This window comes from Lepus europaeus, chromosome 5, assembly GCF_033115175.1.
Source record: "Lepus europaeus isolate LE1 chromosome 5, mLepTim1.pri, whole genome shotgun sequence".
Taxonomy (NCBI): domain Eukaryota; kingdom Metazoa; phylum Chordata; class Mammalia; order Lagomorpha; family Leporidae; genus Lepus; species Lepus europaeus.
In genome coordinates, this window is record NC_084831.1 from 94,168,945 (window position 1) to 94,183,352 (window position 14,408).

Sequence of the window (14,408 nt, forward strand, 5' to 3'; positions counted from 1 at the left end):
AAGCCCACTACAGCTGGGGCTGGGACAGGCAAGCCAGGAACTCAGTCCAGGTCTCTCATGTGGATGTGACAGCAGGGACTCAAGAACTTGAACCGTCATCTGCTGTCTCCCAGGATGCACATTATTGGGAAACTAGATCGGAAGTGGAGCTGGCACTCCAAGCCAGGGAATCTGATAGGGAATGTGCAAGTCCCAAATGGTATTAATCTGTGCAAAACACCCCTCCATGGACTTCTCTAAGTGTCCTCAATAAAAATGTACTGAACAGAAGGTTTATCTTTTAGTGTTCTCACTCTTTGAATCTGGGTCTGTCTGCTTAAAGACCCTGAAACACTGAAGTCAGTTGTTGACAAATCAAATTTTAGAAAAGTAATAGTGGTTTTCATATTATAAAGTGAAACAAATCACTAAATATTTTTTCTTTTTAAAAACTTTATTCTGAGAAATCAAAAAATTTTGGTTTTTCTGTTTTTCAGACCATAGTCTTGAGTCTGCTTATGAGGTCAATTGGAAATAAGAACACCATTTTATTGGGTCTGGGATTTCAGATATTACAGCTGGCATGGTATGGTTTTGGTTCAGAACCTTGGTAGGTATACGTATTTCCATGGTATTTTCTTAATTTTGTTAATTAATTTTTTGTTTTTCATCTAAGACATGCACTGTCTCTTGCCTTGCTTTTTAAATGCCAAGATGCATATAAGAGGGTACTTCAAAAAGTTCATGAAAATATAAAAAGATATTCATGGAGTTCAAAATTTTTGCACAAAACTGTCTTGATTCCAGTTTTTCCTGAACTTTTTGAAGTTCCCTCATAAAGCAGTCTTCCCTGTGTAGTCATATATTCTATAATGACTTGAGGGTAGAAAGGTATCCGTTTTTAGCAAAATGACATGTTGAATTTTGAATGAAATTATTGACTGAATCTCCAAGAGGCATTTACTCTAGATCAGTTTGTCACTAGGAAAAAGTATGCAATCCCATAGCAACAAGGCTCTGAAAGTTTAGTGTTATTTACCTTTTTGTTATTCTGATTAGAAAAATAAAAAAATACCACCAGTGATCATTTCTGATTGGAAGCCAGAAGTGAAGAGTACAGTTGTTTTGCTCTGGCTTCTTGCTCTGAGCTTTTCCTGCAGTCTGGTTTCCTGTAGGGACTGGTGGCACTGCTGTCAGGTAGTGGCGATGCTTTAGGCTGCCACAGACAACATTGTGCTCAGGTACTTAGGCTTCTGCTCCATATTTTGCATGGATGTTTCCAACAGCGGACCACCTCATCTCCATCTGGAATGGATTTGAGTAAACTCAAGAGTGTGTTTTGGTGGGTGATTAGTTTTCCAGTCTGACTTTTACAAAGATTTCATTCAAATGTCAAGCCAGGAGGATCCAAGTTACTTATTCTTTACAACTTGAACATTAGCTCAGTCAGCAATAGTTTCACGCTGACTCACAGTCCGTGGGAACTTTGCTGGCTTCTCATGTTTGGAAACATTTGATGTTTATTACACAGTATCTTCAACAGAACCTCTCAGCTTCATGCCTTGCCTACTGTAGAGTTTGGAACTTGATATCCCAATTTTACATAAAAGCCTCACTCCATTCTTAGGAATTAGTGGTTGTGTTTCTGTTTTCTAGAAGAGTAAACAGTTAGACTGACGTTACTTGCCCAGAATCGTCTAGTGAGGAAGGAATAGAGCCAGTGCAGTTCTCCTTTTCTCTGTGCCACAGCCATTTCACAGTAAGAGTCACTTGATTTTAAGTGTGTGGTTTGTGACAGGTACAGTGGAGACGGACTTACTACTTTGGCTTTGCTGCTTTGATTGCAGGATGATGTGGGCTGCCGGGGCAGTGGCGGCCATGTCCAGCATCACCTTTCCAGCTGTCAGTGCGCTCGTTTCACGAACTGCTGATGCTGATCAACAGGGTGAGTTGATCAGAACCAATGATAATTTTTTAAAAGCAAAGAATATTCCAATTCTGTGTTCTCTCAGAAGTACTAAAACATAAGTATCTGTAAGGTAGAAAACTTCTAAATTGCTTTCAGTGGTAGACAGGAAAAGCAAATTCTAGGATTATTATGTTGAGGTTAATGTACATTCCCCTTATCTCCCTTTGACTATATGGCCTTAACTGTATTTTTCTGGAAAGGTTGGTGATAAAGATTCACTAAACATTTGTTTGCTCAGTTGTGTTAAGACACCTTGGGGGACACTCCTTTAATTAAAGGGGGACAGCCCTTCAATTAAAACCTTAGGCTTCAGTTATCTGGACATAGAATGTAGCAAACACGGTTTTACTGTCTTGGGCTTCTGGAGTAGGAACATTTACTACTTGGAATACTAACAGATGAGGAGTAATTCTTTGAAAAGGATGTTTTGTCTAGTAATAAAGAAAACAGGATGTTGCAAGAGAGGCAGTGGTCACTTGGTTGGTAAATGAGGGGGAAAGGCCTATGACCAAAGCAGCTTGTATTTTAAACTGGAGAAGACCAGAGAGAAACAAAAATCAAACAAACTCTATAAAAAAGTGTATCTTTGACTAAAAGGGATCTTCAGTAGCTGCTTATGCATTATGCTTGTGAACTGACTTTTTACCCAGAGGTATTTTGCAGACTGTATTCTAGGGAGGTAAAGTGCCATTGCCCACTTGTTTCTATATTAGACCTACATATGGATATATCGGTGCACATGTTTGCTTAAGAAAGCTTACCACACTTCCCAGAGCTGATGGCTTCTAAGAAGTTTTTAATGCCACTGTAGTATAATTGTTAAATGCCTTAATTTTAGGGTAATTCCATATTGGTCCTGTTTTTAAGAGTAGTAAAAAAATAGCTTGTATCTTAAATGATACTTTCTTTAAACAACTTAGGTGTTGTTCAAGGAATGATAACAGGAATTCGAGGATTGTGCAATGGCCTGGGACCAGCCCTTTATGGATTCATTTTCTACATTTTCCATGTGGAACTTAAAGAACTGCCAATAACAGGAACAGACTTGGGAACAAACACAAGCCCCCAGCACCACTTTGAGCAGGTAAATTCTTCAGCCACATGATAGTTATATAGTTCATTTGACAAGATTCAAAGATGAAGTTTTTTGGTCACAGAAGCTTTTATGTGAGATGATTATTATTTTAGATTGAATAAAACAATAAAAATAGGCTACAAATACCATCTTTCCCTGGAGAACAAAACAATATCTAGTTTGTCAGATGACAGATAATGGCGTATGAAACAGCCATATTATGTCTTCCATTTAAGATGTTGTCCCACAGGTCCCTCTGTTAAGCCTATCTATGCTGTGACAAGTCAGTTATGTGTTTCTTCACTTGCTTGCTACACTTCCTTCTTATTAACTGAAAGTTTGAATACCAAACAGTAGTTATTGGTTTAGCCAAAAAAAAACAGCCTATAAGTTTTCTAGTTTAAGCTTCCACACTAAGGTTATAACCAGTTAGAGTTTTGTTTTTTTCAAAAGAATGTTTGCTTGTGGGCTTTGTAGAAGTAAAGCTGGCAGGACAAGTTTTTGCTAAGAATGAGTGTAATCTGGGGATAAAACAAAGGTCTCTGTCTTTTCATGTTAATGGCACTGATCTGTTCTCACTTTTGGTCACTTGAAAATGTAATTACTGTCTTGAAACAGAAAAATGGTAATTGATTTACTACTCTAATTGATATTGCAGGCTACTTGATTTTACATATAAGATCTTCCTATGAACATTTTTCTATTGGAAAAAACTGTGTAAAGACTCAGACGTCTGTGTTCAGATTTATGCTGAAAGTGATACAGTATTTTTGCATAGGCTGTTTGGCCACTTGTTACTTCCAGAAATTTATATTGAGAGTATAAGTGTCCCTTTTCTCCTAAACAGAGAATGCTTTTTATAACATGGCTTTAATGAACAAAGAGAGGAGTCACTGGCTTACAATTCATAGTAATCTGTTATCACCAAAAGATGATAATTTCTTGTCAACAAGTATTTATGCAGAAATCCTAATTATATTTTTCTTCCTCAGAATTCCATCATCCCTGGCCCCCCTTTCCTTTTTGGAGCCTGTTCGGTGCTGCTGGCTCTGCTTGTTGCCTTGTTTATTCCAGAACATACCAATTTAAGCTTAAGGTCCAGCAGTTGGAGAAAGCACTGTGGCAGTCACAGCCATCCTCATAGTACGCAAGCACCAGGAGAGGCCAAAGAACCTTTACTCCAGGACACAAACGTGTGATGCCCAAAATCAGGAAGATTTTTCTATCAGCACCCAGGTCTTAGTTTTCACTTGTAGTTCTGGATGTACATTCCATTTCCATCTACAGTGTATTTTAAGATTGTCTTAAGAAATGTATCTGCATGAACTCCGTGGGAACTAAAGAAAGAATGGACAGTTTTCCAAAGATGTTACAATTTCTTTTGAAAAGAAACCTTTTGTTTATTAGCACCAATTTCTTGCCACTAAGCTGTTTGTTTTATTACACATTCTTTAATTAAAAACTATATATGTAACTTCTTAGATATTAGCATATGTCTTTGCTACCATTTCCTTAAGGTGTTGAGCTTTAACTATTTATGCTGACTCTCAGCAGGACAGAGTAGGTAGTACGGTTGTGAACCTGTTTGTTTTAACATTGTAAAATCTGGAATCAGATTTTAATATTGTAAAATCTTGAGTCAAATAATTCAAAGCCTTAATGCAGATGCACTAAAATAAATGGTAAATGAATTGTTTGCATTTTAAAAACAACTCTTTAGGAAAATTGTACTAAATCTGAATCATGTTTCAAGCTTGTTTGCAGTAATTTTATTTTAAACATTATTCACTACTGTTTTTGAAGTGAGACGGTATCAGCCATTTAGCATTTAAATTGGGGGTGTTTAGAGCCTGTAGATCTAAATGCTGGCTCAGATTTGTTCCCCAGCTACTTCTTATACCACTATTCTTTTAATGTTTGCATAATCATAAAACCTCAACACTTGAATACATAATCTAAAATTATATAGTAAAGCTGGTAGCCTTGAAAATGTCAATGTGATATCTATATGTAGATAAATATATATAGTGGCCTTTCAGGACTGTCACAGTAACACTTTATTTACAGAGCTAATGTTTGTCCTAAATTTTCAGGACCCTAGAGGAGAGCTTTATACAATTACTGATGTGAATTTCTCTAAAGTGTATATTTTTGTGTCCAGTTATATTATTTAAAAAAGTGTTACTTTGTAAAAATTGTACATAAAGTATTGTATAGTTTACACTGTTTTCATCTTGTGTGTGGTTATTGCTTAATGCTTTTTAAACTTGGAACATTCACTATGGTTAAATAAGGTCTTAAAAGAAATGTAAATACTGTTAATAAAATTAAATATTTTAATGATTTTTTTTAAAGTCTTGATCTGTGAGTCCCTATGAGGGCCTGTTTTGGCTTTATTTGTTATCATAACTATTTTTATGGTGAGAAAGCTTTGTCCTTTCCCTTTTGAATCCGTTTCTTTTCTTTCATTGTAAAAGAAAAGGGAAAAGAAGATACAACTGGAAGTACTTTCTAAGAATAGGTTTTAATACACATCATACTCCCAAAATAATGTTCATACTTTATTAATACAGAAATAACATTAAATGCAACATTTTGATTATTAACACATGTACAATTTTTACACTTCAAAATCATTTCAAAGTTATAAGAGGTAGAGCAAAGAATTAGCACACTTGGAAGTCCATATTTATATATATATATATATATATACACACACACACACACACATTTAATACAAACAAAATAACAAGTTGATAGCAGAGTGACCTCTATCCATCCTGTTTTGGAAATTCAATTTTTCATGTGTGCACGTGGCAAGAGATTGTCTAATATATATATAAATATTTTTTAAACTACCTGTACACTGTACCCCATTAAAACCCTGTCAATGTGTTAAAAGTACTGCATAGTATTTACAACAAAGCAGATCCCAGTATTGCCAAGATATTTTAAGAATAGTAAGCGTTTTCAAGGTGTTGTAACCAATTCTCATTAATACAGTAAACTGCTTAGGATCAGTTACTGAAATTTCAGACAGCTTGCAGATTGCCAACAGTTTCAAAATATGACTCAGGACAGTTAAAAAAAATTAACTCTTTATCTTACCGCGGAACACAGTAACACTGCTATGCCATATATATTTTGATGTCTTTTTCCTCACTTGTGTAATAAAGTACTTGAAAATGATTTTTAAGTTATCAGCTGACCATCAGCACTTTACAAACAAATTGATTCTTAGAAGACTCTTGAGAGAACACTATACTATACTGTAATAAGTGGTTGGCAACAAAACAAAATGGGCCCTGTGATTATGGGTAAATTTTTTAAAGTGACATAATTTTTTTCCAGGGAATAGTTCCTACTTAAAACTGTCAATTATAGGGAAAGTAAGAAATTTGTAACTTTTAACCTTATTTGTTTTGCCTACTTAATATTAAGTAAACATTTAAAAAGAACTCAAATTTGACAGAAAACTGAATATTCATGATGTATTAAGTTTTGTATGATGCCACTTTTTAAACAAGTCCACTGATACAGATTAACTGCATAACTGATGAGAATTAGATGAGTAAACTTTTAAGAAGCACTGAAATAGTATAAACTTTAGCTCAAGTAACTAAACTTCTTAATCTGGTTATGTAAATATGCTGTCAAAATTATAGTCATTTTAACTGACTCAGTAGCTAATTTATATCTTAACAGATTCATTCAATAGCTAATTTAAATGTTTCAAGGAAAATAGTTACTTGCTATAAAGGCTTAATTCATTTCACTAATTTAAGGTAACGAACTTTAGGACATTTCCATTTTAATGTAAATATCATCAATAATATATCAGATAACTGTTTCCCCTCATAGTTTTTAGGTGGGAAATTTAAAGCTTACTTTACCAATGAAAAAGATGAAATGAGCTATTAGCATTCTTTGGTTTCATACCACTTTGTTCAACACAGGTTTTCAATATGATTGAGATGTCCCTTGTAAGGATCAACTGTTTCCTTAGAACTGAATTTCTAAGGGTCAGTTTAATAGAATTCATCCTACTATTCTATAAACCACTGTGTTCATAAACCAAAAAAAAAAAAAAAAAATCACTCCAAATAAGTCTAATTTTGTTACTATAAAGTGTCTGCCTTAAATGACAGCAGATTTAATAAAGAATCCAAACAACCTAATAGCTCAAGTGAAATCTGAAACTTGCTCATTCAGAATTTGTTAACCTATTTCCAAACCACCTGAGCATCTAGAATATTAAGAGGTGAAGGATGATACTAGAGTTAACTGTTGGGTATCTGCCCAGGGAAATAGGCTGAAGACGTAGAAGGGAGGACTGCAGGTTTGGAAGATGTCTGTAATGCTCCCAGAGTGCCATCTTTCTGATGGTCTGCAAATGACAAAAAATTACTCAGCTAAGTCTTCAACAGTTAATTAAACCACAGCGTACAACTCAGTTCAGAAATGTCGGCTCACCTGAACTGCTGAATAGATTCTGGCTGAGTCCACGTAAAGGAATGCTATCTTCCCTTTTCTTCAAGTATTTGGATTCCAGCCCTAGATTTTCACCACTTAAAAGGAAAATAGTAATTAATTATTTTCTATTTACTAATCAATGTTAAAGGTTTATCCAATATATATGTATACAGGTTGAGCATCCCTAATCCAAAAATCTGAAACACTCCAAAATCTTAAACCTTTTGAGTACTTATGATAATACAAGTGGAAAATTCTACATGTGATCTTGTGACAGTTGAGTTATAATGCAGGTGTACTAAATGTACTGTACAAATTTAGTCTATGTGTAAAAGGATATTCTGTTGAGATCTGGGTCCCTTCCCCAAGATAACTTGTTATATGTATATGCAAATATTCCAATATTGGAAAAAATACCAAATCCAAAACACTTGGTCCCAGGTATTTTAAGAAAGGGGTACTCAACCTATACCATAATATTAAATTTATAGCTTAAAACTGTTCAGGGGTTGTGGTGTAGCAGGTAAAGACACTCGACACAGTGCCAGTATCCCATATGGGTTCTGTTTGGAGTCCTGGCTGCTCCACTTCTGATCCAGCTCTCTGCTATGGCCTGGGAAAGCAGTGAAAGATGGCCCAAGTTCTCAGAAACCCCTGCACGCTCAAGGAGACCCAGAAGAAGCTCCACGCTCCTGGCTTCGGATTGGCCCAATTTCAGCCATTGCAGCCGTATAGGGAATGAACTAGCAGATGGAAGACCTCTCTGCCTCTGCAAGTCCACCTTTCAAATAAATAAATTGGAAAAAAGCAGTGTGATAAAAAAATTTCTTCAAATGATAGTACTGGATTTTTAAGCAAATAATAATTTATGTAAAACCAAGGTATTCTTCCCAGTAATAAACAAAAAATTATAAAAGCTAGGATAAGGACTGTGAGAGAAATGAAAATTCTGAGTACTATAAAATTTATAGTTGCACAAAAGTGGTAGATGATGGGAAAATGTCTTGAATATCACTAGTTACTTAATTTCTGTCATCCTATATTTAAAATTTTGCTTTCCTTTGATCAAAAGCTCAACAAACTATTACAGTGCTTCAAAATGGTCATGATCAAATAGCAATACATATGACACAGTAATGAACTGTGGTCAAGTGAATACAATGTGGAATTTTGGAGAAACAATGAACATTTCTATATTTTGCCCCTTTCTCCCATGCATTCTTTCGCAACCTGTTCAGTGTCAACAGCTTGTCTAGTAGTATACTTGCAAGTATACTACTTTTTTGCTCCTGTAAAACGATTATATCCTTAAAATAAAAAGATGGTTTTTTTCTAATATTAAGAAAATAGGTTGGTGAATTTTTTAAAACCTTTTATACCCATTGTCAGCTTTTGCTACCTGACAACAAATAAAAGAACAAGTTCTAAACAGAAAATTAATTTTTTAAAGATTTATGGGGCCAGCGCTGTGGCATAGCAGGTAAAGCTGTTGCTTGCAGTGCCAGCATCCCATATGAGCGCCAGTTCAAGTCCTGGCTTCACCAATCCAGCTCTCTGCTATGGCCTGGGAAAGCAGTAGAAGATGGTCCAAGTCCTTGGGCCCCTGCACTTGTGTGGGAGACCTGGAAGGAGCTCCTGGCTTCAGATCAGTGCAGCTTTGGACATTACAGCTATCTGGGGAGTGAATCAGCGGATGGAAGACCCCCACCCCCGCCGCCACCATACCTTTCTGTAACTACCTTTCAAATAAATAAATCTTTTTAAGAAAAAAATATATTTTTTGTTTATTTGAAAGGCAGAAAGAAAAAAGATCTGCCATCTATTTCTTCACTCCCTAAATGTCCACAATAGCTGGCCTGGGCCAGGCTGAAGCCAGGAGCCTGACTCTATCCGGGTCTCCTACATGGATGGCAGAGGCCTAAGTACTTGGGCCATCTGCTGCTGCATTCCCAGGCACATTAGTAGGGAGTTCAACTAGAAGCAAAGCAGCCTGAACTCAAACCATTGCTCTGATAGGGGATGCTGGTGTTGCAGCAGCTTAACCTGCTACATACACCACAACACCAGCCACTGAATAGTCTTGATTTTATGCACAAATAATTATGTTTGTGTGACACATTTTCTGCTTATAAAATTATACTGAGGGCATACATTGGGTATAGCAGTAAAGACCCTCCTTGGGATGCCTATATCCCATATTGGTGTGCCTGGGTTTGTTTCCTGGCTCTGGCTCCTGACACCAGCTTCCTTCCAATGTAGACCTCCGGAGGGAGTGGTGATGGCTCAAGTGACTGGGTTCCTGCTACCCCATGAGGGAGACCCAACCAAGTTCTGAACTCCTGGCTTCATTCAACCTGGTCCAAATCCAGCTACTATAAGCATTTGGGGTACAGACCAGCAGATGGGAGATTGTGTGTGTGTGTGTGTCTGCCTTTTGAATAATCAAGTTTTAATTTAAAAATAATAAAGTTCCTCTTGATTTGTGATAAATATTTATAAATAAAAACTATGCGGTTCTATTTTTTTATTACTATTTGACAGGTATAGTTATAGACAGTGAGAGAGAGAGAGAAAGGGCTTCCTTCCGTTGGTTCACCCCCCAATGGCCACCACAGCTGGCACTGCGCTGATCCAAAGCCAGGAGCCAGGTGCTTCCATCCTGGTCTCCCATGCGGATGCAGGCACCCAAGGACTTGGGCCATCCTCCACTGCCCTCCCGGGCGACAGCAGAGAGCTGGACTGGAAGAGGAGTAAGTGGGACCAGAACCCAGTGCCCATATGGGATGCCAGTGCCGCAGGCGGAGGATTAACCAAGTGAGCCATGGCACCAGCTCCATGGTTCTATTTATATGAGGTTCCAACTGCTTTGCCTCATGAACCGTGTGAAGTTAAATACAACAAATATATACAGTTTAAGACCTCAAAGAGTTCTAATCTTTTTTTAAAAGTGAAGCTCACAAACATTAACAATTTTAATACTTATCCTGGTGGCAATTTCAGAAGATTCGATGAATAAATGCTAGAGAGCTGTTTAAGAACCCTCTGTGGGCTCTAACAGTAATTTATGTGCAATCTATTGGGATGGTGATGGCTCATGATAATGAGAGTCAGCAAGCAGGTCTTACAGCTCTTAAGTTTTAAGTGAACAAGGAATTATTAAAAAAAAAAAAAAAATCACAAATGTGAAGACTATCCAAAGAGGGGTTTCTATGGATTAAGCTGTTTTAATTTATTCACAAGTTTGAGTCACTATGTAAAACCTGTTTACAGCCTAAAAATAGGGAAGGGATCTCTAAGCCGACAAAACAGAGTCACAAATTGACATTAGTTTATGTCATCTTTGAGTAACCTCGCAAACCTTTTACTTACCTTCACCATATGGTTTCTTAGACGATTTTACAATGGAAGCAATACATTAGAAAAATGGAGAGCTTCCAGGGTTTACACAGCCATATAAAGATGACTGTGAGGAAGATTTTTATAGGCATGCACAGTAATACTTAAAAGGCCAATCTTCAGTAATGTAAGGAAATGTCATTACAAAGAGTTTACAGTATGTCTAAAGGTATCCCACAGTGTAAAAGAACATATCAGAAACCTTTCTTAGAGCTAAAAGAGCTGTAATCCCACTAACCAGCAACTTAAAGTATGTCAGATAAATAGGGGTCACTATAACTCTCCAACTTAAAAAAATAAAAATGCCTTAAGATGACCTTCAAAATTGAAAACATTACATTTCATGCCAGTAAGTACATACTTTTCCTTATCAGTTGAACAAGGCACACTAATAGTTGCTCCTGACTGAACATCTCCTAGCGATGTATTTGGTTTGGTAAACTGCAAGTTAAACTGTACCTGTGAAGACAGAAAACATTTCATGTGACTGAATTATTGAGAACTGAGACAGTTCCACACTGACATGAATGCTTCAATGCTTAAATAAAATTTTTTTTAAAGATTTATTTATTTTATTTGAAAGGCAGAGTTATAGAGAGGCAGAGGCAGAGAGAGAGAGAGAGAGGGGAAGATAGAGCTTTTAATCTGCTGGTTCACTCCCCAGATAGCCGCAACGGCCGGAGCTGTATCAATCCGAAGCCAGGAGCTTCTTCTGGGTCTCCCACATGGGTGCAGGAGCCCAAGGACTTGGGCCACCTTCCACTGCTTTCCCAGGCCACAGCAGAGAGATGGATCAGAAGTCGAGCAGCTGGGACTCAAACTGGCGCCCATATGGAATGCTGGCACGGCAGGCGGTGGCTCTACCTGCTATGCCACAGTGCCAGCCTCTAATAAAAATAATCTTACCTCTCCTTACCAAAAAAGTAAGTTTCTTTTCTTTCCTTTTTGAAGATTATTTATTTATAAGTTAGAGTTACAGAGAAAAAGAGAGATCTTCCTCTGCTGGTTCACTCCCCAGATGGCTGTTATAAGCCAGAGCTGGGCCAGGCAGAATCCAGGAGTCAGGAGCTTCATCTGGGTCTCCCACATGGGTGTCAGGGGCCCAAACAGTTGGAATATCCTGTGCTGCTTTTTCCAGGCCATTAGCAGGGAGCTAGATTGATATAGAACAGCTGGGACTTGAACCAGCACCATATGAGATGCTGGCACTGCAGACAGTGACAACACACTGTACCACAGTGCCAGCCCCAAAAAAGTAAGTTTCTGTCATAGAAGCAAGCTGAATACCACAAAATGATTCCCCTAAAAATTACTTTGAAAACAAAAACATGAACACTAAAACATGCAAGTTTGTTACATAAAAAAATTTATCTCATGCATTCTGAAAATTCTATCTTGTAAAGAACTTTCCAAGCTTGTTATATTTATTTAGGGATTTTAAATTAGGTCTTCAAATTTAAATTTGGAAATAGTCAAAAGTAATCAACAATCTATGTAAAAATCCAAAAAACCAGCATATACACTATTATAGTTTATTTAAATAATGGAAGGAGTAGGTGTTTAGCATGACAGAAAAGATACCCAGTTCAGATGCCTGCATCCCACACTGAAGTCCCCGGGTTGGAACACTCCAATTCCAGCTTCCTAACAGTATGGGTCCTGGGAAGCTCAAGGGATTGGACTGGGTCTCTGCCATGCAAGAGACCGCAGTGTTTCCAGCTCCTGTCTTTGGCCCCGCTCTGACCACTGCCAGCATTTGGAGAGTGAAACAGTGATGGCAGCTGTTTCCCTCCATGTTTCTGCTTTTCAAAGAATAATTTTTTAAAATTTATTTTTCTATACAAACAGAAAAGACAAAACAACAACAAAAATCCATTTATGGTAAAAACTCAAAATAGGAATAGGCACATGCTGGCTTCATATGATAAAATTATAAATTAGAAAGATATGTGCTGTTATATTTAACTATTGAGATTAAATAATGTAAAAGGATCGTTCTCCCTATATTAATCTATTCTTAGCATGATAGCATTATGTACAAATAGAATTAAATTTGTTTTTTACTCCTTTATTTGGAAAAGAGCTCCTTTCTGCTGATTCACTTCTCAAGTGTCCACAATGGTGGCATGGGCACAGCCGAAGCAAGGAGGCTGTAACTTGATCCCAGTCTCCTACATAGAGGAGCCCGACTAGTTGATCCTTCACTGCTGCCTCTCAGCATTCACAGCAGCAGAAGCGGGGAGTAGAAAGCCAAAGCCAGGAATGGAACCCAGGCACTGTGATGTGGGACACAGGTGCCCTAACAATGGTCTTTACCACAAGGCAAACATCTGCCCCACAAACATGATACTTTAAAGCAAGACAAACTGATTTTAATATACCTTACAGGAAAACATGTACGTGGAGCAGGTACATATCACTGAGGTTAAAATGCCACTTCAGACACTGGTATCCCCTATCAGAGTGCCTCAGTTTGAGTCCTGGCTCTGCTTCCTAGTTTAGCTTCCTGCCAATCCACACACTGGGAGGCAGCAGAACATCGCTGAAGTACTTGGATGCCTGCAGCTCCCCCAGGAGACCTGAATTCAGTTCTCGACGCTTGGTTTTAGGCTGGCCCAGCCCTTAGCTATTAGTCATTTGGGGGAGTAACCCAGTAGATAGAGGTCTTACACATCTTCTCAAAATTACTAGAGAAGAGTCAAATATAAGTCAATCAATAGAAATAGCCAGAAATGACTGAATTATGGAACAATGACACAATTGTATTTTATGTATATCAACATTGTGGTGCCGTGGGTTAAGCCATTAGCTTGCAAAGCTGGCAACAGACATCAGAATACTGGCTGTTGGTCCTAGCTGCTCTGCATTTGATCCAACTTCCTTCTAACGAGTCTGGAAAGGCAGCAGATGACGGCCAAGTGCTTGGCCCGGTTACCTGTGTGGGATATCTGGATGAAATTCCTGACTCCTGGCTTCAGCCTGGCCTATTCCTGGCTGTTGTGGCCATCTGGGGAGTGAACTAGTAGATGAAAGATATCTCTTTCTCTCTCCCCATCTCTCTGACACTCATTTAATAAACAAACAAAGAGGGGTTGGCATTGTTGACACAGAGGGTTAAGCCACCGCCCCCAATGCTAGCATCCCATATGGGCACAGGTTTGAGTCCCAGTTGCTCCCCTTCTGATCTGGCTCCCTGCTAATGGCCAAAGAAAGCAGCAGAGGATGGCCCAAGTGTTTGGGCCCCTGCCACCCACATGAAAGACATGAAAGAAGCACCCAGCTCCTGGCTTCAGCCTCACATAATGCTGACCATTTGGCCATTTGGAAAGTGAACTAGCGAATGGAAGATCTCTCTCTTTCTCTCTCCCCATCTGTCTCTCTGTCTATATCTATAACACTGGCTTCAAAAATAAATAAAATCTTGAATAAATAAATCTTTTTAAGAAGGAGAAAAATGGAAATTATAGAGATACAATATTCAAAATATTAGACACTGCAGAAAAAACAATTAGTGAA

General features: G+C 37.9%; 2 protein-coding genes across 4 annotated transcripts in view; one reads left to right on the forward strand and one right to left on the reverse strand.

Moving 5' to 3' along the window:
* The window catches only part of MFSD14A (major facilitator superfamily domain containing 14A), a 49,514-nt gene extending 44,145 nt beyond the window's left edge, over window positions 1-5,369 (forward strand). The window contains exons 9-12 of the mRNA XM_062191817.1: window positions 477-589; window positions 1,827-1,924; window positions 2,869-3,032; window positions 4,016-5,369. Of these exons, the coding sequence (XP_062047801.1) occupies window positions 477-589; window positions 1,827-1,924; window positions 2,869-3,032; window positions 4,016-4,222 (582 nt within the window). The 3' untranslated portion in view covers window positions 4,223-5,369. The remainder of the gene's footprint in view (window positions 1-476; window positions 590-1,826; window positions 1,925-2,868; window positions 3,033-4,015) is intronic.
* A 210-nt stretch (window positions 5,370-5,579) lies between these two features.
* Window positions 5,580-14,408, reverse strand: part of SASS6 (SAS-6 centriolar assembly protein) — a 48,872-nt gene continuing 40,043 nt past the window's right edge. Inside the window, exons 14-16 of one of the 3 annotated variants that reach the window (XM_062191815.1) lie at window positions 11,254-11,351; window positions 7,497-7,591; window positions 5,580-7,410 (exon numbers count right to left, since the gene is read on the reverse strand). In XM_062191815.1, the coding sequence (XP_062047799.1) occupies window positions 7,304-7,410; window positions 7,497-7,591; window positions 11,254-11,351 (300 nt within the window). In that variant the 3' untranslated portion in view covers window positions 5,580-7,303. Of the gene's footprint in view, window positions 7,411-7,496; window positions 7,592-11,253; window positions 11,352-14,408 lie in introns of those variants that run through there. The other 2 variants (XM_062191814.1, XM_062191816.1) reach the window with 2 other exon arrangements.